This window comes from Aulonocara stuartgranti (genome assembly GCF_965226115.1).
Source record: "Aulonocara stuartgranti genome assembly, chromosome: 23".
NCBI lineage: Eukaryota > Metazoa > Chordata > Actinopteri > Cichliformes > Cichlidae > Aulonocara > Aulonocara stuartgranti.
The window spans coordinates 33,927,907-33,953,396 of NC_138958.1; the positions used below are offsets into that span (position 1 = coordinate 33,927,907).

The 25,490-nt window shown below is 40.1% G+C and overlaps 1 protein-coding gene across 1 annotated transcript in view; it reads right to left on the minus strand.

Annotated features, from left to right (window-relative positions):
* Positions 1–214: 214 nt before the first annotated feature.
* pspc1 (paraspeckle component 1) overlaps positions 215–25,490 on the minus strand; it is a 47,043-nt gene continuing 21,767 nt past the window's right edge. The window contains exons 8-10 of the mRNA XM_082523294.1: positions 13,385–13,490; positions 9,451–9,536; positions 215–374 (exon numbers count right to left, since the gene is read on the minus strand). Of these exons, the coding sequence (XP_082379420.1) occupies positions 312–374; positions 9,451–9,536; positions 13,385–13,490 (255 nt within the window). The 3' untranslated portion in view covers positions 215–311. The remainder of the gene's footprint in view (positions 375–9,450; positions 9,537–13,384; positions 13,491–25,490) is intronic.

Below are 25,490 nucleotides of genomic sequence, written 5' to 3' on the forward strand. Positions count from 1 at the left end.
CTAATTAACATAATGCTTTCCCTAGCCCCTTAGCCTAAGCCTAACACTTTGAGTCTCAAAAATGCCTTCAAACTTGTGGGGACCAGGATTTTGGGCTGTTGATCCACAAGTATAGTGAACTTCTAATTTCTGGTCCCCACAAAGATATGAATACATGCTCACACACAAACACGCACGCAAGCACACACACTTGTGCTTACTTAGCTTTGGCAACCACCAGAATGTCAGTAAAGAGGAAGAGGTGTCTGTCCTGAGTCTGCATCCCCGTCTTTAACTGAGCATGTCCTTGGAGAAGAAACGACCTATCAGAACTAGTCAGGAAGGACTGGATCAGCGGACACGTCTCTGGACACATGGGAACCAGGAAGCTTTCTCTGGAACATGAATAAATGGAACAGATTAACCTCAATACACTGCGACAACTTATGATACATCTCTTTCACTTAATCAGTGGGGTTCTCTATGAGTTTGGTGGTTTTTCCAGCAGCCCTTCACATTAAAAGCTTTGGCTCTGTTTAAACTAGAAGAACAGCAGCTTCTTCCTGCTCTGCTGCTATTCCAGCCAATAATATCAAATATTATGTGTTAATTGTCTGCTGTGGTTCAAAAGCGTGCAGTTTGGGTAATTGCACCAAGGTCGAAGACCATCAGCAGTACATCAAAGATGACAAGCAAGTGATGTCCTTCAAGGAGAAGCTGCTCAGTTACATGGCAGGCCCTCCCCAAATCACTTTACTCTGAAAGTTTTACTTGGGGAAGACACTAAACCTCAAGCTGCCTTGAATGCATCACAGTGTGAGGGTGCGTGAAGGTTCTATAGGCAAAACAGAAGTGCTTAGCTGAAGTAGAAAAGCATTGTATAAGTATCAATCCATTTATCAAGGGTGGAATTTCAAAGAAAAGTAAAGAACACCAGTTACAACAGTGAAATTCTCTCCACTCATTTCTTCTCACATTTAGTAATTTAATATGACTAAAGATCTTTACAAACAGAGCATATTTAAGCACTTTCACAAAATGCTAACAAACTTATGTAGCACTGTACTGTAATACTTTTAAACGATAACATTCAGAGTTCATATGTTGGTTTATAACATTTTTGAAAGTTGAAATGATCTCAGCATATCAGTGAGTTATACTATCAGATGAAAAACACAGCATTAATTTACATGATGATCTAAGTCACCTGTTAATCTTTCGAGGCACTCTCACAATAGTGTCACACTGTAGGACGCTACATCCTTCTTTTATATACAGTCTATCACTGCGACCCCATACAGAATCCAAAAGTAATTAATGTTTGCTTTTTTTCCCTTTTGAAATTAAATGTTAATTTTTAAGATAAACTGTATGTCATCTGATGGGAAAGGGGAGTAGGAACCATGAATTGTACTTGTTATTAACCTCTGGCTCTCTTCCACAGCGGTTCTCTTATCCTGTCCTCATTATCTCACCCCAACCGGTTGCAGCAGATGGCCGCACCTCCCTGAGCCTGGCTCTGCTGGAGGTTTCTTCCTGTTAAAAAGGAGTTTTTCCTTCCCACTGTTGCTGGAGTCGCTAGAGGAGGTCATATGACTGTTGGGTTTGGCCTTGAGGCGACTGCTGTTGTAATTTGGCGCTGTATAAATAAAATTGAATTGAATATAAATATTGTACCTGAGACAAAAGAGCAAACAGCCTTCACCTGAATGCTTCATGCCTCAGGAATGTTCTACTACAATAATTACTTTGATATGACCTGTGCTACCACTTCTTATTTAATAGAGTAACTTGTTTTTGAAGCAGCGTGACTCACTTATAATGCTAAGCAGCAGCTAACTCATTGGTCGAAACTTTTCTGTCTTGTAAGAAGACATTAGTTTATCTCAAAGCATCTTTGGACGTCCCTGTAGGTAATAAAAAAGAGTCAGCCTCTGCCTCTTAGGCCGAGAGGTTAGTGTCTCTGTTATTAGATTATTCACTTCAGATCTCTGTCTCTTTCTGGCATCCTTAATCACCCAACACAAGATAGCCTGCAAGTACATCAAAGCACTCTCCCTTATGTAAAGTTCACGGGAGTCACTGGTGAGTAGGGTGCGAGTGAAGTACTCTGGAAGCCAGAGAAGAACTTTTAAAAGTTTTATTGATGAAATTTTTGTTTTTCCCTCACTGGTCTAGCCCTTTTTCTTCTGCTATTTTTACAATATAAATTCCAATTCGTATTAACTACTAATTAATTCTCAGGCATCTCACTTATACTGTTAATTGTTTCACATTTTATATGAAGCATTACTCAGTTAATATTAACTAAAAAAAGAAATAGGATGGAGACAAAAGTACGTAGGTAATATAAGTTAGGAACATGAACCCTAATTAGTGAAAATGGGATTCCTGTTAACAACCACACTTGTAACGCACTTGAAAAGTATTTAATATTCCTAAAATGTATTTGAGTAAAAACAGAATTACATGATGAGACAAGTCATAAACAGTCATGTACTTAAGATGCTGCTGTATAAAGGAAGTGGATACCAGATTTAAAGAGCCCATTAAACTGCTTTACAACTGTGTGGCTCACTGCACATGTACAGTGTTTCTAGTATGCACTTCCATTCGCTTCTTAAAACTAAATAAATTTTTTCAGACCTTGGAAAGGTTTTATATACCCACACTGAATACAATTATGTGCAAATCATTTAATCTACACTTGAAGTTCTGAACCCCACTGTAACTGGGTTTGTTGTTACACCACAAATGCACGTTAAAGCTCAAGAAGACAAGAAGGATTTTATTTTCTCTAACTTTCCTACCGCAAATTGTTATTCAAACAATTTGGGAAAAAGGCCGAGTGGTGCTGCTATCTCTCTTCATAAACCTGTGCCAGCATCTCAGAAGTCCACTAATTAATCCTATTGTTCCAATGGGAACAAGAGTCTACGTAGTAAAGGCACCCCGCCAAAAATCAATCCTGTACCTTAAGTCCTGATAAACCTTAAATTCTTGAGTTTTTGTAAGGACCAAACAAGCAAAAAATAATGTGTTAATTAGTGGGTTTCAGGACTGCTTTGAGCCTATTTGGTTACCTTTGGACAGGACCAGGCAAACGCTTTACCCTTTTTCCAGTCTTTATTTCATGCCAAGCAACCCTATGAGTAACTTAGAAATGGTGTCATCACCAGCAGAGAAGCTCCACACCTACTGTGTACATGATTTACACGTTCAGCACTATCTGCAGCACATTTAGCATAGTAGTATCACAGCTACTCTGACAGAGTGCAGTCAGGTGGTGTCTTCATTGTAACTTGCTGACTAGTTTTATAAAATTCTTTGTTGAAAATCAAATAAATAACCCCGTCATCTTCTCTTTTTATCTTTATTTATTATCACACAACATACAATATGAGCTCATACGTTGATATCTGAATTGACCCACCTACTCTGTAGCTGATGAATCTAAATTGGATATTGATGTGAGATGGATAAAGTGTATAAAAAACTGTATGAATAAATGTTTAAATGTGGTTTGTCTAAAGGTGCTTTGAGTGGTCACTGGAAATGTGCTATACAAGTGCCAGTCCCTATAAATGTATGTGCCAAAATGTAGAGCTACAGTTGCTTTATAGTTTGCATACACTCACCAAGGGCATGAATGTCATGACAATTTTGGCCTTTTAATCATTTCTTTAAACGGTTCCTGTTGTAGAGTGCACTGATTGCACAGCAAACCTATTTAATGATTTGTCAAAACTTTGCAAAAGTCTGGGACAAGTCCCAAACTGTCATCCTCAGAGAGAAGAAGGGAGGAAATTGGTTAAGATTGGTTAAGATCAGGGGTCCCCAACTCCAGGCCTCGAGGGCCGGTGTCCTGCAGGTTTTAGATCTCACCCTGGGTCTACACACCTGAATCAAATGATTAGTCCATTACCAGGCCTCTGGAGAACTGGAGAGGTCATTTAGCCATTTAAATCAGCTGTGATGGATCAAGGACACATCTAAAAACTGCAGGACACCAGCCCTCGAGGCCTGGAGTTGGGGACCACTGGTTAAGATGTTCATGAACTTCAAGGCTTAAGCCTGCCATGAACTGGAAACTGCTGGAACACCAGTGTCCTTGTCCACAGTGAAGCGACTTCTATAACACCATGGACTGAAAGGGTGCCTACAAAGACAGGAGCCCCTGGTCCAAAGTTGACACCTCCAAGCTTGAGTAAAATTTCAGCTTCCAATTAGGGCAAGAAAAATGTCTCTGATGAAAGGTTTTATGGTCAGATGAACAGACGTAATGCTTTCAAACATAAGAGCGTTGTGCCAGCTGCCAAGCATGTTGGTAGTGGCATCATGCTCTGGGGCTGTTTTTCGGCAAATGGTACTGGTACATTGCACAAAGTAAATCAAATAGTGTAAAAGGATGAGTCCACCTAAAATTTCTTCAACTTCACTTCAAACCAAGAAGCTAAACAGTTGAAACTTGGAGACAACTGGGTTTTACAATAAGGCATCCTGAATACACAAAGAAACTGGTTTTGGAATAGATAAAGCAATCATACATTTCAATTGGCCTTATCAAATCCCTGATCCCAACCCTGTTGATGTATAAGTATGCTTAAATGCTGGGTCCATGCCAGGAAACCATCCATCCATCTTCATCCGCTTTATCCGGGGCCGGGTCACGGGGGCAGCAGCCTAAGCAAAGAGGCCCAGACCTCCCTCTCCCCAGCCACCTCCTCCAGCTTATCCGGGGGAATACCAAGGCGTTCCCAGGCCAGCCGAGAGATATAATCTCTCCAGCGTGTCCTGGGTCTGCCCCGGGGCCTCCTCCCGGTGGGACATGCCTGGAACACCTCACCCAGGAGGCGCCCAGGGGGCATCCTTGTCAGATGCCCGAACCACCTCAGCTGGCTCCTTTCGATGTGGAGCAGCAGCTGCTCTACTCTGAGCCCCTCCCGGATGGCCAAACTTCTCACCCTATCTCTAAGGGAGAGGCCAGCCACCCTTCGGAGGAAGCTCATTTCTGCCGCTTGTATCCGCGATCTCGTTCTTTCGGTCACTACCCACAGCTCGTGGCCATAGGTGAGGGTAGGGACGTAGATTGACCGGTAAATTGAGAGCTTCGCTTTTACACTCAGCTCCCTCTTCACCACGACGGACCAGTGAAGCGTCCGCATTACTGCAGCTGCAGCCCCAATCCGTCTGTCGATCTCTGGCTCCCTTCTCCCATCACTCGAGAACAAGACCCCGAGATACTTGAACTCCTCCACTTGGGGCAGGAACTCATCCCCGACCCGGAGTGGGCACTCCACCCTTTTCCGGCTGAGAACCATGGCCTCAGATTTGGAGGTGCTGATCCTCATTCCCGCTGCTTCACACTCGGCTGCGAACCGTTCCAGTGCGAGCTGGAGGCCCTCACCCGATGAAGCCAACAGAACCACATCATCTGCAAAAATCAGAGATGAGATTCTGAGGCCACCAAAGCGAAAGCCCTCCGCCACTTGGCTGCGCCTAGAAATCCTGTCCATAAAAATTATGAACAGAACCGGAGACAAAGAGCAGCCCTGGCGGAGCCCATCACCCACCGGGAACGAGTCCGACTTATTGCCGGCAATGCGAACCAAGCTCTTGCAACGGTTATATAGGGATCGAATGGCCCGTAGCAATGGGCCAGACACCCCATATTCCCACAACACCTCCCACAGGACACCCCGAGGGACACGGTCGAATGCCTTCTCCAAGTCCACAAAACACATGTAGACTGGTTGGGCAAACTCCCATGCACCCTCAAGTATCCTGGAGAGGATAAAGAGCTGGTCCAGTGTTTCGCGACCAGGACGAAAACCGCATTGTTCCTCCTGTATCCGAGGTTCGACTAACGGACGAACTCTCCTTTCCAGCACCCTGGCATAGACTTTCCCAGGGAGGCTGAGGAGTGTAATCCCCCTGTAGTTGGAACACACCCTCCGGTCCCCCTTCTTAAAGATGGGGACCACCACCCCGGTCTGCCAGTCCACAGGTACTGCCCCTGATCTCCACGCAACATTGCAGAGGCGTGTCAACCAGGACAGCCCTACAACGTCCAGAGCCTTCAGGAACTCGGGGCGGACCTCATCAACACCAGGGGCTCTGCCACCAAGGAGTTGTTTAACTGCCTCAGTGACCTCGCCCCCGGAAATTGGCGGGTCATTCCCCTCATCCCCAGACTCTGCTTCCTCCTCGGAAGACGTGTCAGTGGGATTAAGGAGGTCCTCGAATTATTCCTTCCACCGCCTGACAATTTTCTCAGTCGACGTCAGCAGCGCTCCGCCAGCACTATACACAGTGCAGGTAGAGCACCACTTTCCCCTCCTGAGACGTCTGACGGTTTGCCAGAATCTCTTCGAGGCAGTCCGAAAGTCTTTTTCCATGGCCTCTCCGAACTCCTCCCACACCCGAGTTTTTGCTTCAGCCACTGCCCGAGCCGCATTCCGCTTGGCCTGTCAATACCTGTCGGCTGCCTCTGGAGTCCCACAGGCTAACCAAGCCTGATAGGACTCCTTCTTCAGCCTGGTGGCTCCCTTCACCTCTGGTGTCCACCATTTGGTTCGGGGATTACCACCACGGCAGGCACCAACCACCTTGCGGCCGCAGCTCAATGCAGCAGCTTCGGCAATGGAGACGCTGAACATGGTCCATTCGGACTCAATGTCCCCAGTCTCCCTTGGAATGCTGTTGAAGCTCTGCCGGAGGTGTGCGTTGAAGATCTCGCGGACTGGGGCCTCTGCTAGACGTTCCCAGCACACCCTCACTACGCGTTTAGGTGCACCAGGTCTGTCCAGCGTCCTCCCCCGCCACCTGATCCAACTCACTACCAGGTGGTGATCAGTTGACAGCTCAGCCCCTCTCTTTATCCGAGTGTCCAGAACATATGGTCGCAGGTCTGCTGATACGATTACAAAATCGATCATCGACCTACGGCCTAGAGCGTGCTGGTGCCACGTGCACTTATGGACACTCTTATGTTCGAACAGGGTGTTCGTTATGGCCAAACTGTGATTAGCACAGAAGTCCAATAACAAAGCACCGCTCGGGTTCAGATCAGGGAGGCCGTTCCTCCCAATCACGCCCCTCCAGGTCTCGCTGTCGTTACCCACGTGAGCATTGAAGTCTCCCAGCAGGACAACAGAGTCTCCAGGTGGAGCACCCTCCAGCACCCCTCCCCCCAGGGACTCTAAGAAGGCTGGGTACTCTGAACTGCCACTCGGCGCATAAGCGCAGATGACAGTCAGGACCCGTTCCCCGACCCTAAGGCGCAGGGAACAAACCCTCTCGTCCACCGGGAAAAACCCCAACGTACCGGCAGCAAGCCGAGGGGATATTAGAATACCCACCCCAGCCCGCCGCCTCTCACCAGGGGCAACTCCAGACTGAGACAGAGTCCAGCCCCTCTCCAGGAGACTGGTTCCAGAGCCCAAGCCATGTGTAGAGGTGAGCCCGACTATATCTAGCCTGTACCTTTCAACCTCACGCACTAACTCAGGCTCCTTCCCCACCAGAGAGGTGACATTCCATGTCCCTATTGCCAGTCTTGGCAGCCGGGGGTCAGTCCGCCAGGGCTGGGTCCATGCCAGGAAACCAACCAATTAAAATTAATTTCAATTTTCTTGGCAGAATGGTAAAAAGTGAATATTTTCTTAATCAGAGTATAACATCAAGTCAATTAAACTTTGGGATAAACTTCTGGTCAGTTAAATAGCAGAGGGGTTGTTAATCAGTTTCAGGTGTTTCGGTGTTAATAAATGAACCACAGGGGGACCAGAGGGGGAGCAATGACACAACCCCAAAAACAGGAATGGTTTTACGGCTGGAGACCACTGACCTTTTTTCTCCTCCTCATCTTATGTGACTGTTTTTTTTTAACCAGTTCTGCATTTAGCTAGATTCAGTGTCGCTACTGCTACCATGAGGTAATACCTGGACCCTACAGAGGTTGCACAGTTAGACCCATTAATCAGTTTCACTCAAATCACATGTGACAGATGTGAAAGGTCCTGGAGAAGCTGTGGAGAATGATATGCTGCCTGTAACATTGTTCAGCATGACCAGTTTGGTGGTGGTCAGTGATGGTCTGGAGAGGTGTATCCATGGAAGGATGCATGGACCTCTGCAGGCTGGGTAACGACACCCTCACTACCATTAGGTATTAGAATGAAATCTTTGGGCCAGTGATGCTGGGTTCCTTCTAGTGTATGACAATGCCTGGCCTCATATAATAAGAGTATGCAGGGAGTTCCTGCAGGATGAAGGAATTCATACCATTGACTGGTCGCCGTGCTTGGGCTAAATCCAATAGAACAACTCTGGGACATGATGTTTTGGTCCACCTGGAGCTGCTAGATTGCACCTCAGGCTGTCCAGGAGTTCAGTGATGTCCTGGTCCCGATCTGGGAGGAGATCCCCCAGGAACATCTGTCGTCTCATTAACTCAGATGTCAGGCGTGCACACAAGCACATGAGACACACAAACTACTGAGTATCATTTTGAGTTGCTGCAATGAGCAGTGACAGCCTGCCACTTCTTTTTTCATTTTGATTATCAGAGTTTTCTTTGAATTGCCATCAAACGATCTGCCATCCTTTCGTTCCTAACACATTACTCAGTCCACATGTCCAGCGTGATTTTTCCCCCCACAGAACTCTGATGTGTTCTTTTATTTTTTTGTGCAATGTATTTGTGGATTAGAGAAAAAACTAAATAATTTTGGACAAAGAACAGTTCAAAGAAAACATTAAAAGCCCAAAATTACCATGACATTTATGCCTTTGATAAGTGTATGTAAACCATCCACAAGTGGTGAATTTGTTGGACAAAATCACAGTGAAGCTTGGAAACATGCTAAGAAGGTGTGAACCAGCTACTATTAGGTTTTAACAAGGTTTTCTTCTTCACTTTCCCAGTGCATATGTTCAAAGACAGAGGCTATTAATAGCTACCTGATCCTCTGATAAGTATGGCAACAGGAGGATTATCTATCCTAACAGATCCAACACCTCACTTAGGGCGTGTGTGTGTGCACGTGTGTGAGAGTGTGGCTTCAGGGTTTCATCAGTGGCCTGGGCTGCAAGAGGGTTTCTGAGAGGGTTGTATGTGACTCATTCACCCTACTTTGGAGACACTAAATCTATCTCTGCTCAAAGACTTTCAACCTCAAGTGTTTCCGATGACCAGTGTCTTTACTGTTCTTTGTCAAAAGGTGTCTACAAAGGTTTAAAAAACAAGGCTAACAATTAAATTGTATTAGTATAATTTTAGACTTATATTTAATTTACAATTAAAGCTGTTAACTATCAATGCAGATGGTTGTTGCTTTAAATCACAAACACTGTGACATACAGGTGCCGCATATTAAGATCATATGGTGGCTCCAGTAACTAGCTTTACAGTGAAAAGTAAATGAAACATAGATACCAGAGTCAGCCTGACCATGTCTTTTACAGTACCTGGAGAGAGTCTTGGACCTGGTCAGAGCCTTGGTGATGACCAGAGATGGGGCGGACTGACGCCGGTAACTCTGAGACTTTGTGCGCTAAAAAAGCAAAAGAGAAAGATGGCTGATGAAGGGGGAGGGAAACATTTCTAATATTAAAATTGCATTATTAATGCAAAGCTACAAAGCTCGATACGCAATATTTTTTCACATTTTTACTGTGACATTCATACCACATGGCATCCATCAAAGAAACTATTTTGCAATTAAAAATTACGACTGTGTATGGTATATGGAGCTTTGTTGTTTCTGATTGGCTGGTAAGAGAATAACACCTCACAAGAAATGAGAATGGTAAAAAAAAATAGCAATGGTGGAAAAAGTATCGTAAGAACAATTGCGAAGTTGTCTGCCACAAAAAAGAGACATGCTTGTCAGCCTCGATAATCTACCTAAATAATGTCATTTAAAGTTTTGGTTTAGTACTGCAACTCACACAATATCTGACCACACTGCTTAGTGAGTGCTTACTGAGAGTTGGACTCGATGCTTATGTGATGTTTACACTCTCCTCATTTGTTATGCAAGTGTCCTAATGTTCAACACATTCATCACAGCATCAGGGCTGACTATGGCCTCCAAAAGGACAGGGACAGCAGAACTGAGCTTAAAACACAAAGGAATGCCAGAGCATTTCACAGCAGCCTCTGTTTGTTTTTGCCATGACAGTTCTGACCTTTCTCACATGTTAGTAAAAATCCAGTGTGTGTAAAAACAACATTTTTCATGCTACCTTCCTACTTTCACTTGCTTGGGACCATGTTGATATCCTGTTTTTCTTTACAGGATTTGATTACCCAGGTTTCCCACATAAGGATAATTAAAGTTTCATTGAATCTAATTGTAGAAGGATTTGTCAGCATGAAACAGGGCTGCAAACAAACATTACATAACTACAGTTCTTTCACTGGATGTCAGAATACCACACTGACTAACACAATCAGCTAATACATTGATCAGTGGTTTTTGGACAGGTTAAGTGGGTTAAGGTAGTCTTTTGTTTTGTGTAGTTATTACATGTAAGTCATAGATATGTGAAAAGTGTGAAAACACATTTTAAAGATAACAAGCTCTTAATCGTGCTAGCAGCTCCATCATTCTGTGATTTCATAAGTCTACTGCTAATGTCAGCAGGCTAAAAGAGGTTACAGTGGTTCCACTGACCATAATTAGCTTGTCATTAGTGGTATTTATCATGTTTCATATAAACAGTTTCACATATAAATGTGTCTCAGGAACAAATGTGAGCAGCATATTTAGCTAAAAGTGCAGTCAGGTTGCATTTTGGTGACTGTGAAAATTTTTAAAGAATGGTGCAACTGTGTTAACTGCAATAACTTTTGGGGATAACGCCGCTAAATTAGCCTAATATCAATGATATTGGCTTTTTGAGCCATTGGCTTATTTCAAATAAGAAGACATCTATCAGTAGCAGTGGCAAGTTCTTCTGTTGTGATGCATTAATGTGTTTCTGGATGTTTGAAGAAAGTGTAATTATTAGTTTAGCAGTTAATTTATAATGGTTTGTTTCCCTGACAATCAAGCAGATTAGCTTACTAGCTATAGTGCCAGCTTGGTCATGTGACCTTTCCTGGCAGGGTTGTAGCAATCCCTTGCAAAGCTTGACAGGATTCATCCTCTGGGGACCACGAAAGCCTGTATCATTTCGTGTTAATTCGTGATGTCACTCTGTCCAAACACTAACCTTAGAATTCTAAATGTGGGAAAACCTCAGTCCGTCTTCATCCTACATCCACCATGCACGTCCACACATTTTTCACAATGTAATAACATTGATTTAGCTAGGTCACAGGCTGCTGAAACATTCCTTGTACTCCAGTTACAATATTACAATGTTACCTTTCAGTCCTAAAAATACACCAATGTTAGCTTCCGTGAAAAAGTGGGTTTACTGTGGGAAACAGCGACTATAAAAACCCCCAATTTGTCTAACATAAACATAACCTAAAAATAGTTTAAAAAATAACTGTAGTGATGATGAACTCACTAATGTAACAGGACAATTGCTCATGCAGCTTTCTGCCCTTTCCACCAGAGTTTATAGTATTTACACAAACCGTTTTCCTTACACTGACACCGTGTTTCTGCATTTTTGCATTTTTGACTCAGCACATTCATCAAGCACAGCTGATGTGTAACAGTTATCACTAAACCAAGGACAGAGCGCTGGCTGTGCAGTGAAGGAAGACTTTGTACCACAACTTTTTACAGTAACTGCAGAGAAGAATCACTGGGAAAAAATACTTTCAATGAATGGAACAATATGTATACCTATAATAATTAAAAGCTATTTTTATTACTGATCTAATTAATTGATAGGTTATTTTTAGTGGTGGCAGTAATACTGCGTGGTCCATTGAACACAACAGTCTGATATTTGATGGGTAACAGTTTAATTATTTCCACTTTTCTGTCTCCTCCTCACTTCAGTAAAGGATTAAAAAAGCTTTAAATAAATGAAGTGATGTTTGATGTATTACAGGGCAGCCTGTACAGGACAGTGTGCCTAAGGAAATAGCTCTGAAAAAAGCAGAACACTATATTTGGTGTGTGTATAATATCATCATTATTAACTTTTAAAAACGTGTTAATCTGTGATATGAATTCTCTCGCCATCTGCCTTTTGTCTTATTTTCTGCAAGTAAACCTCCACTCATTTATCGGATAATTACCACCACAAAGAGTCACAAAGTAGTGACACTTCTGAGTCTAATTGTCAGCGGGATAGTTTTAGACCATCATGAAATACAAACAAACACAAAAACAATTGATTTGCGACACTGGCATAACAAACAGAGTCAAATTCTGTCTGCACCACATAAAGCTACAATTCTTCACAGTTTCTATCTTTACAAACTGAAACAAACAAACATTTGATGCTTTTTACTCCAAAATAAACTTGAATGACTACCTGATGATCAGAATAGATTAGCTGTGGACTGACAGCTACTGTTTCCAATACAGAAGACACTGCATTTATCATAGAAATGGTTTCGGTACACAGAGAATAGTTAATACCAGTAAAACTGAAACGCATGCTTTGACTAAACAGCCTGGGGATGATAATCGATAACAATAAAACCCTTTAAATCTGATTAGCATTTGAACACATGTATGAAGTAGTTAGCCTGCAGAAAGAGTAAATGTGAAGTGTATACAAGACACACCACATTTGAACACCTCTTTAACTCACACGTACCGTTTAAATGCCACAATTATCTAAACAAATACAGGAATTTATGACATTTTAAGTGTTTATTTTGTCGACAAGGCCATGACTAAAATTTACGTCTATAAATCTATTCATTCTATAAGTTCATGTATTAATGTCTGCATTAAGAAGTTTTTATTTCTTAATAAGTAAAATAAATTGATTAAAATAACTTAAAAAGTTATTTTACTCTTCTTATGACCCATGAGTTAAAAAGAAAATTAAAATCAGAAAAGGGGCAGAATATCTTGAGATGATGTAATAATGACATCACAGGCTACCAACGTTAATAATCAGTAGGTTATTAAAACAGTCTGATGACACACTTTGTTTAGATCAGTGTTTTACTGGAGCTTGAAGACACTCATTAGTTTACAACCTTGATTTATTTTTTTAATCTTATAAGTTGACCTCCTGTAGAACTGCAAAACTATCACTGACAAAATTTCCCAAAAGCTGCTTCGGCTGTTTGAACACCTGTCACACTGATCTAACCTCCCAACCGACACACTCATTCATAAAGTGAGTAGGCTGTCCCTTTTCACGCGATGTAATTAGACAGAAATGAATTAGAAGGAAGTCTGTCTTTACTTTCAAAAGAGCAGAACTGTCTGCTAAGGTGAGTGAAAACACAGACTCTTACGCGCAAACGTACCCGTTTGTGTTCCTGCTGCGCGCCGCCTCGACTGAGGCTGTCCTGTTGCTGCTGTGGAGACATGTTGTCCATCCAGCCTCCAGACGCCCTCCGGCTCACTGTCCAGCTGTCCTCGGGTGATGCAGGAGTGAAAGAAATCCCATTAATAAACTCCGACTCCCGGAGATACGAACCATTTCACCACAAGCTAAAAACTTGTTTGCGATTAGATCGCGTGAAGGAAAAACTACACGAAGGAAATTTAATATTAAAAAAAGAAATAAAGAAGGAAAAAAGGTCGGGAGGAAAACTAGCTCAGGTTTCGTCTATCTCTTTGCCATCAACGAATAGCCGTGCTCATGCGTCTCCTGTCTAGATTATCAGTTGCTTTGCCACTTCTTAAGGCGTCTTTACGCATAGAACGGAGGCGGCGCCATAACGCTGCAAAAAATAGGTCCACCTATTTTTAACCAAACTGTTTCATTTACTCAGCGAACAATCAGATTTACCCGAAAACAAACAATGCTAAAGGTATGATAAGCTGTTTGCTTAGGGGATCAGCTTTTATCGAGAATTCTACAGGGATTCAGCAAGTGGGCCAATGAAGTTTCATTACTCAAGCAAACAACATTAGAAAAAAGTCCCGTTATTTTTACTGTCAGCTCGTTACTGTGTGCTGAATGAGATCTCTGTAAATGAGTTTATGTGTTAGATTGGTCTCTTGTTAAATCAAGTGACACAATTACCTCATTATCTAATCTGAAGTTAAATCAGAGTGTAACAGTCTGAAGACCTAACGTGCATCTTTTCAAAAACATCCAAAACCCAGTCAGTGACACCTTTGTAAGGCCAAAATGTTAAACTTTTACGCATATCCCAATCTTGAGATGCCATTTTTATAATGCTAGTTGTTAAAAACATTGGTTATCAGTCATCACGCTGAGGATTTTCTATGAGTCTGTGGTGGCCAGTGCGATCCTCTATGCTGTTGCATGCTGGGGGAGCAGGCTGAGGGTCGCAGATGCCAACAGACTTAATAAACTGATCCGTAAGGCCAGCAATGTTGTGGGGATGGAGCTGGACTCCCTCAAGGTGGTGTCGGAGAGGCGGATGCTGTCCAAGATAAAGACAATGTTGGATAACACCTCCCACCCACTCCATGACATGTTGGTCAGTCACAGGAGCACGTTCAGTGAGAGACTGAGATTACCGAAAAGCACCACTGAACGACACAGGAAATCATTCCTGCCTGTGGCCATCTCCCTGTACAACGCATCCACTTAACACACTGTTTGCTGCTACAACTACACATGTTTCTTTTCCAAATATTTATTTATAAGTGACTTATGTATGTATGTATGTATATATATGTATATATTGTACTATTCTTAGTTAGCGTATTGTCTGTCTTGTCTTAATGTTGGTTTAAAATGGAGCACTGTAACAAAAAATAATTTCCCCCAGGGATCAATAAAGTATTCTGATTCTGATTCTGATTCTGATCACCTCATGTTATGAATATGAGATAAGTTTCTTTTGTTGCAATGTCCCGAGAACTAAACTGATATAAAAACATGAAAACAGGAGGCTACTCAGGCACATTTGGGAGCTTTTCTATGTTGACTAGGTATGTTGGTATGAATTATCCCACTTTTTGTCAGTCATATGGAAAAGAAAGTTTTCACAGAACCCTTTAATTACTTAAAATAATAATTTTCAGTATGACTTTATCAGTCTCTCACTTCATTATCGGGTCACATCAAAGGTCACATGACTATAGCTAGTTAGCTAATTTTGGTCCACTGTTGTGTACAACATTGCTTCAGTTCACTGAGGTTTGTGGACATCTGTTTATACATAATTCTCTTAAGGTCTTCCTGCAGGATTTCAATCCGATTGTTCAGTCTGACGTCACTAACCGTGTCTGGACCTAAACTCCGCTGCAGGTCCATATATCAAACAAAGTATGGCATTACTGAGAGTTGAAAAACTGTCTAAAGTCTTTCATCTTTAATAAAATGATCAGCGTTCTGCTCTACCAGGTGTAACAATTGAGTTTAACATCCAGGCATCCATGAAAACGGAATTTATAACATTTAACGGAGTTAGAAGTTAGCAGGGAGTTAGCTCGCTAGCTTCTATCTAAATACAATATAGCATGTCCTGACTGCGGGGTTTTGGAAACAAATTAAAACGTACAGCTCTGCTATCACTTCCAGCATAAATGAAGACAGAAAACTAAACAGCAGTGACGTTTGTAGGGTTACTGAAGTTGGGCTAGCTGGTATATAATGATGTGCTACGTGATCGCTAGTGACACAGCTATGTTAGCATAACATAAACAGTGAAGCTGGAGGACGAACACTAACACTTTTCCACTTATAAAAGTTAACGTTAAGGTTCCTGATAGTTAGAGACAAATGCAATCGCATGGCAGGATGCTGTAAACGGACCAAACTTCAGTCAGGAGAACAACTGAGATAATCCATCCACAATACAAGGTTAGTCATTAATATACTGCAACAACATGGGAATAGAGCAGCTGTGATAGAATACAGCATTAACGAATCAATGGTACAGAAGTGGAGGAAGCAAGAAGAATGAGTTTAATAAAGTTTGATTTATCTGACTGCTTTGTTTCGCTTAATGTGCCTTATAATCCCGTGCACCTTATGGTCCGAAAAATAGGTACTGCACACTGCAGTTTAATGTTGCAAAGCACCTCTTTTTAACTTCAGTGGATATTATACATGGTTATGCTCAGGATATGTCAGCCCATTTCTACTGGAAATGCCTTTTGGTTAAACTTTCAGCAAGGAATTTGCATTTGCACTGTTACATTTTTATAAAGCTTTAATGTACATAAAAACCAGCTTCTTGTTTAAGTGAAAATAAATGGAAGGTTGTCTTTTTGTGCTAGTAATGTTGTGGAGTTGTATTTTGTCTGGCATCAATTATATCGTCAGTTATATCGTTATCGCAAATTTTCAAATATATATCGTGATAAATATTTTTGGCCATATCGCACTGCTCTAGTAGTGAAGACAGTCAGGGGTAAGAAAACAGTCAGCTATGTTAGCATAATATAAACAAGCTAACTTTTTTTCCACTCAATAAAAGTTACCGTGAGTGTTCTTGGTGGTCAGGAACAAATGTAATCGCATGGCAAGATGCTGTAAAAGGACCAAACTTCAGCCAGGAGAACAACTGAGATAATCCATCCACAATACGAGGTTAGTCATTCATATACTGCTGCATGGGCTGGGCTGTAGTTACATCCTAAGGTTTTAAAAACTGAGCTTAAATAAATGATTAGCGGTAATAAAAGCCGAGGGAGGTCAACAGTGATCACTGTCTGTTTTAGGAGCTTTTTCAGATCAAATATAAGAAAATACATAACATTGAACATGTTAACAACACAAAAGCCATATTAAACACAGACTACTTTAGGCCTGGAAGTAGGATTCGTTGCATCATCACTGAACAACCGGATAGGGTTGAGGTCAGAACTTTGCATCATTTTAACACCTCGATTCTTTTATTTTTCAGCCATTGTGTTATAGATTTCTTCTATTTCATGACCCAATTTCATATTTGACTCTAAAATACTCTGGTTTACAGAGTTCATGATTGACTCAATGACCACAAGGTGCCCAAGACCTGTGGCTGCAAAACAACCCCAAATCCTCACCCCGCCTTGCTTGATTGGTATGAGCCATTTTTGCTGATATGCTGTGTATGGTCTTCACCAAACATGGTGCTGTGCATCATTACCAAACATCTCCACTTTAGTGCAGTCGGTCAAAAAGACATTGTTGTAGAATTGTTAAAGTTTGTTCAGACTTTGCTGTCATGTTCTTTTTAGAAAGAAGAGGCTTTCTCCTAGGAACCCTTCCAAACAAGCCATAAGTGTTCAGTCTTTTCCTGGTTGTATTGTGAAAATTGAACTTTAACATGCCAAATGAAGCCCATGAAGTTTTTTTTTTCTTTTTTCACTTTGTGCCTGTTCTGACCAAACTCAGCACCCAGGAAATCCACTCATGGAAAGATTGCCAACTGTGTTAAATGTTTTCCACTTATGAATAATCTTACTGCGGAAAGTTTGGATATGGCCTCATAAACCTTCCCAGATTAATGGGCAGCAACAGTTCATCATTTCTGATGTTTTTCATCCTTGCTTTTGTGTTAAGAGGCATCTGAATGCTGCAGACCTACAAACTGCCAAAACCTCTGCATGTTTCGAGGTGCACACACTTGATGATGAATTAATTAAGGGTGTACTAAGTTTTTCACAAGACTACAGTCTTTTTCCACATGAATCTAAATACAAGTAAATCATAATTTAACAGTTTTCATTGTTTTTGAATATCAATGTACATCTATAGATAGAAGATTTAAGGGGGGTTTAGGACTTTAGATTAACTTATTTGCTTCCATTTCTTACAGTAATAGCTCTGCTCTCAACTGGATAAGAGGCAATTTTATAATGTCTCCTTTAACAAACATAAGAAAGCTGGCTAAAATAACATTCTTAAAAATATATCTTTATCCTAACTTCCAATCAAAACTGAAAATTAGAGGTTAACACTGAGTCAATAACGCTATTGTTTTTTTTAAATTTAAAATAGGGTTTTTTTTGTTTTTTTTGCAAATGGGTTTAAACGTTCTATCCAAGTACTACTACTTTGTTTTCACATTTTACAATTTGTCAATGGTTACATTTTTTTTAATTTTGTCCACACTGGGGGAAAATGAGAATTTAAGTAATGTCATATTACAATTTAAGTAGAAAAACATGAAATTGAATTTTCCTGTGAGAGCGTTGACAGGCCAGCAGGTAGAAATTTATTTTAAAACCCCAGATTAGTCTATTTATGTTCCTGTTATCGAGTCTTTCATAGTAGGAAATATAGCATACAACACTTCATTTTCATTTATTTTAAATCCCACTTAAACTGAAAGAAGTGTTCATCAGATTGTTGATACGTGTTGGGCTTGGTACAGAGTGGAAAATACAACGACAAGTAGAATTTCACAAGAAACAAAAGCAAACTTGGATAAGAGTACGAAACAATACACTTAATTCTGCTCAACAGGTGTTTTTCTTTCCCTCTTTATCCTTTTAATCCTTTGGCGACCTCTCCGTATTGTTTTTGGACCGTTTCCTGCAGGTCAGGAACTATTGCTTCAGGGTCATTTAAGTATGTTAAGAAATTTGCATGCAAGAACAACGGGGGCCGCTTCAGAACATTCGTGCTGCATGTTTCACAGTAATTGTTAAGGCTTTGGAAAGCAGTGTATCACAAAGTATTTGAAAGTAACTCCAGTTTCAAACAAAATGAACTTTTGCCACATTAACAGATGTTATTTAAATCCAACAGACATGAGTTATCAGAACAGTGCGAGTGTGACACTCACATTCGGCTGAAGACATTATTAGATTCCTGCGTGTAACAGTGAAACAGTCACGAATAGTACCGACTGTAATCTAGGCCACAAGGTTGTAATGTAGTATATTCAGGGCTTAAAGATTATGATTTGCCTTCAATTGAATTTCACATAAATATGTAATCTTGCATTCATAATGCAGTGTATAAGACCATAATAAAGGTTATTGTGGCTAAAGTTGATTTAATCTCAGAGTGCTTGTTGGAAACAGAGCAGGGAGTTAAGTTAATTCAACGCAGCACGTAGTCAAAAGGAAAAATTACTATTAGCCCAAAAATTGGTTGTACTTCTAGAACCAGAAGTGGGCCACAAACTGGGCTAAAGAAGAACTAGGCCACAGAAGAAGACGAACAGAGACTAGGAGTATTCATTCCCCAAATTGGCCACGATCAGCCCCGTTAAAACTGGATCACTTCAATGATTACCTTCCTTCATGTTGATAATGAACAGCCTTGGGCATGACAAAGAAAAGCAACATGCCCCTCCTTGGCGGTTCCCAACCTTTCTGCTACAAACACACTTTTTCCACCCTCAAAGCATCAACCAGCTCTGACTGTGTCAAAGATGTACTCACATTTTACTGCAAGTCTGCCAGACCTGAGCAAGACTGGGGAAAAAGCCTTTTGGTAAACTGAAAAATGACGATCAGTAATAAACTGTATCATTTTAGGAACCATTTGTCAAATGTGATAACTAATACGTTCTGAATAGGCATTGTGTAATACATGTTGAACTAACAAACAAGCTACTATTACATGCCAGGACTCGTGCTTGTGTGACAGCTAAAGATATTTCCTGTCCCTGGGATCCTCTGACACACCAAACTCTTTTCCTCCTACCTGCCAGCTCCATATTCAAAATCATTACATATATGATACCCAATAATCAATGATCCCTCGTCTGGACATCTTTCATTTTTGTTTTATTTAAAGAACTTTTTTTTTTTTTTTTACCACGTTTGAACTTTCATGTTGATCCACTACAAACATCATTTTGAAAAAGTTGGGACACTGTGTAAAATGTGAATAAAATCAGAATGCAATGACTTGCAAATATTATAAACCTATTTTTAAATCCACAATAGACCATAAACCACCAGTCCAACCACTCATCATCCTAGTACACATCTAGGATGATGACATCGAGCTGTCATATTTGACAGCTCGATGTCGCTCGAGCAGCATTCTAAGCAGCTGGTCCGAAACTGTTTTTATCATTTACGGAATATTTCTAAACTCAGACTAATGGTATCAAAGCTTGAACTTGAGATGATTATTCATGCTTTTATTTCTTCTCGTTTAGACTATTGTAATGGCCTTTTTACTTGCTTTAACAAATCAGCCTTAAATCGTCTTCAGACTGTGCAGAATGCTGCAGCACGTCTCTTAACAGGCACCAAGAGAAGATCGCACAGTGAGGGGAGGCCAGTCTTGGCCTCCCCTCACTGGTTGCCTGTAAATTTTAGGTTTCATTTTAAAATTTTAGTTCTAACCTTTAGTGGTCAGGCTCCTCGATATTTATCTGACCTGCTGAAACCACATACATCTTCTCGGGCTTTAAGGTCATTAGATCAGAGACTGCTGGTGGTACCGCGCTCTCGTTTTAAAACCTGTGGTGATCGGGCCTTTCAGACTGTGGCACCACGGTTGTGGAATTCTCTCCCACTGTCTCTTCGCTGCACGGACGCCATTGATTCTTTTAAGAAACAGCTGAAGACATTTTTATTTAGAAAAGCATTTGATTAATTTCTTCTTATGCTGTTTTTATAGGTTTATTGTTTTACATTGTTTTATTTACTGTTATATTGTTTTTATATGCCCATTTTCTGTGTTGTAAAGCACTTTGTGATTTTTATCTGTGAAAAGCACTATATAAATAAATTTTACTTACACACATATATGGTGTCAATTTCAAAATCCTACGCCGTTTTGTTCTCAAATAATAGCATTCACGAGGTTTTCAGAAAACATAACTTCTGAACTCCAGGCCGAGGTGACTGACATTCGAACTCATCCGAGATTTTAGCAGATGCACCTATGGTATCAATTGAGCTACCAATGAAGCTCCTACATCGCATCATTCTTGAGTTATCGCATTCACAAATTGAGGTGTCCATGCTGTCCAGTGGGGTGATGACAACACCTCCCATCAGCCTTTTAACAGTTGAGGGGTGAAAATGTATTTTGAATTTGGTGGCAGCAACACATCTCAGTAAAGTTGGGATAGAGTTTTAGTTACCACTGTGTAGCATCCAGACTGCAAATGTGTGGGAAGGTTTGGCTGCAGGTTTCTACTACGACAAATCCATTCTGTAGCAATAGGTGCAGGATCTGGTTTGGCATCGTCTTACTAACATAATCAAAACCTCTAAAAAACAAAACCATCATAAGCATTTGTTGCTCTAAAACCTGTATATACGTTTCAGCACTGATGGCGTCTTTCCAGATGTGGTATATGCGACTTCCAGTAAAAATGATGAATGAATGAACTTGGTGTTTATGACAAGCCACGTTGCATCTCTCCTGTCCAGAAGATGCAGCAACCATGTATTCCATAACAAAATTCCAAATTTTGATTCCTATGAGCACAGGACAGTTTTTCACTTTGCCGCAGTCTGTTTTAAATGAGTTTTGGCCCAAAGAAGGTCAGCAGAATTTCTGGATCATGTTCAAATATGGCTTCTTTGCTTGATCTGCATTTATGGATGATACAGCAAACTCTCTTCTTCTAGAAGTGTTCCTGAGCCCATGCTGTATATTCAATGAAAACATACTCGTTTTAAACGCAACGCTGCTCGAGGACCTGCAGATCATAGACATTCCACATTAGCTTTTGGCCTTCTGCTGTGCACCGAGATTTCTCTGAATTTTTCAGTGACACTGTAGATGATGAAATATTCAACGTCTTCACAATTTTACACTGACAAATATTATTCTCAGTACTATTGAATTTGTAGGGGCTTTTTTTCCCTCTTTTTTTGCAGATTGCTAAACTCCTGCCCATCGTAATTAATTAGTTGCACATATGTTCCAGAAGAGTTTTCTTTTCAGTATCATTTACTTTATCAGCTTTTTCTTGCCCAACAAAGACACATGTTGCCGCCACCTAATTTAACTATATATATGTATTCTTGTTCAAAAGAAATTTTTCTAAATAATTCGTTAGTTTTTAAGCCTTCCTGTCTTAAAAAGAAATTGACTAAAAGTATAGACAAAATATGAAAAATAGCGATTACAATTCTGTAACCAAAATGTCCTCTGTTGAAGAGATAGTACTTAGAATTGAACTCCGGCTGGGCAGTGGGTCAACGTACCTCTTATTCTTTTATTTATTTGTTTGCCTGTCTTGTCTGGCAGTGTAGCAGTGAGAATTGTTGTCTGAAGGCCAAACAAAAAGCCCAACAGATTTATTTTCACAAGTGGACCATTACGTCTTTTGCTACAAATGGTCCACTTGATAGTCGTAGTTTATTAGAATTTTTTCATTTTTATTTTGAGTTATTACAATCATAACAGACAGGACTGGGGGATGGGAAAGAAGAAAGGAGAAGTTGGGGAGAAAGTTAACAGAAGACGAGGAAGAGAAAGAGAAAACACACACACACTGAAAATCTGTTTGACTACCAGTTGAAAAAAGCAAAGAAAACAACACAGTAGGGAAACCACAGCAACAACCAATATATGCATAAGTAGCAGTAAATGATAAATATTAAATGTTAAAGAACACCATAAAGTACTGATGATACATAACATGTTTAGAGGCAGCAGCCAATCCAGACAATGTGAACACCTGTGTGTGGGAGCGTTTAAGTATTTAATAGTAGGTACATGGAGCCACAGGATGGAGGAGACCCAGGGCCCAGACATTCAGATAAAATACTCCCTTGTAGTTAGACATTTAATGACAAAAAGTGGCTTTAAACCCCAGGGTAATCCTTCATGCTGTATCAAGAATAAAACAAAAAGACTATTATTAAAAACTCAGATTTTATACAGCTGAGGCCATATTGCTACTGTGACACAGAAAAAATAAAGAGTACTAAAGGATGACTGTGTAGAACCTAGAGGTGGGAATCACCATACATCCCATAATACGATATTATCACAATACTTAACGCACGATACGATATTATTGCAATTTTTAAAAATATTTTGCGATATTCAGATTCTGTACATAAAGGTAAACTTTATCAATATTCATTTTATCTAATATCAAAGTCTCACACTCAGTCTTTCTCTCATTTCAGTCAGTTTTATTGTTGACAAACTGAACGGTTTGTATTACAGTCTAGTCCAACTTAACTGAATGCAACCATCTGGTACAATTATAGCTATTCTGAACTATGAAATTTATGAAAACTATGCAGCCCATTCAGCAACTGAAGAATTTGAAAGTAAATTAAAACAAAATATAATTTTACATTAAATAAAAAAGTTTTAAACTTAATTAAAATAAAACATGTCTTAAATTAAAATAAGTAAACTGTCATGTTTATTGCTGCCAAAAAACAAGTTAAACACATTTGGACAGTGAAGGAATGTCAGGATTCTTGCTCAGAAAAAGGATCAACATGCTCTGAAGTCAGAGTTCCAGTCCACAAAAACTTTTTTTGTAACAAAGTATCGATTTCTGCTGTCCCTGTATCAATACATTATTAGCAAACAAAATATCACGATACTACACAGTATCGATTCCCCCCCCACCCCTAGTAAAACCAGAAAGTGAGAAATCAGAGTCATCAACAGCACTGTGGTTTTACAAATCTTTTTATTTACAGTAAATCATTTAGTGGGAGTAGAAATTTAAATGCATTTGTTTTACTGTAACAAGTCGACCAACTGATATGAACCACCTTTCATATCTAAAATCTTTTATAACTACACAATGCTGGCTTCACCTAAATCATAATTCAATGGAAAAATTATTAATGACATATGACTAAGACTAACAAGACTAAAAATAAGGGGTTCGGAAACAAGAAGTACTCAAAGCACAAACCTCAGCTAAGGCAGCATTTACTTTTAAGGGAATATAATTGTAATTGCTGTGTTTCCCTTGTTCTTTTTAAACATACTTTAAGAAGACTGCACAACAAAGTGCAGCCTTTTGCTATTTTCTCTGTTGAAACCCATTTATATATACTTCCCATCATTTTTTGCATATTTATTTTTTGTTTTAAGCAAAATTCATTTAGTAATAAATATCAGTGGAAAAACATTTGTGATAACATGTTTATTTAAAACAAAAATCTGGAACATTTTACATGTTTTCAAATTCTTATGTATTAAAACAGTTATAACCTGTAACTGTAATATACTTAAAGGCATAATGTAATTATCAATGATACTCAAAGTCTCCCAGGCCAACATGTTTTTGCCAGTCTGGAAACCTACTATCATTTTAAAAGGCTGTATGTAACATTAGTATCACTTTGTCCTTCAGATCAATCTATTGACATTCAAAGAGAGGTCAGAGGTCGAATGTGACATGATATTTTAAATATTTTTCCTCCAGTTCTATATGTTGACAATAATCACAGTTTCTAAGCTATAATGTTTTTGGTCATTTTTGACCAATAAATCATGAAGTCGACATCCAAGATCTTTGTGGATGTAACTCAAAAGTTTTATTTATTTATCAAATAGAAATCTTTAAACTAAGCATACACAGACAGTTTACCTGTTGCTTGGCTGGATCACTGGAATCAGTGCAGGATCTGTAAGACATGACAAATACAGGAAATAAAGCAAATGTTTTCCAAGACTGAAAGCATGACTAAGGACAACTCTGAAACTTTAAAGTTGTAAAACATAAGTGCGAAGTGTAATGCAAACGATAGTGGGCAGAAACAATGTATTTTCACTCAGTCTGGAGTAATGTAGATGTGAAGCCAGAAAGTAAATGAGCCAAAGCTACCTCAAAACTGATGGTTTTGGACCAACTGAGAAGTCGACTGATTTTTGTTTTCAACAAAACTTGCACTGGAATCAAACAGGAATGTGTGCATCAATATACGTGGACACATGCTAAACTAGCAGTTATGAAGAGGATGAATGGGTTGGTTGTTAAGAAGGTCCAACTCATCTTTGTTAAGAATCGAGGTGTGGTCAATTTCAGCTTAAAGGTTTACTTAGAAAAGCAAACTGTCTTTAGCAAGTAAGAAGTAAGAGTTGGTGCTGCCGCCCAGTTACTACAGGACAATTGGTTCTCATTCACACACAAGCTCCGTTTGAAATACAGAGAACCAAACGGGTCAAAAAGCCAGTGCTCGGTAGCAAATTTGGTTGTCACGTCAACTGGCACTGAAAATTTGTCTTCTCAACTTGAACATTGTCTTTTAAAAGAAAAATACAAAATAAACCATTACTAGACTATGGGAAGATCTCTTATCTGGTAGCAAATAGAACAAAAATGTCAAATAAGTTGTGAAATCATCATCTTACTATGATAAGATATACTGAGCAAAGACTCACTCTTGATGCTCTGAGACATCAGTTGGACCAAATCCTACACATCTCAAATCATACAATTTAGGTAAGGGCAATCAACTATACAAGTTATACCAAAAAAAAAACAACAAAGAAAAAAAACAAAAAAAACAACAACACACATGCTGATGGATCAGTCATGTGACCTGCATTTGAGCAGGTGTCCACAACACAGGGCCCACTGGGCTGCC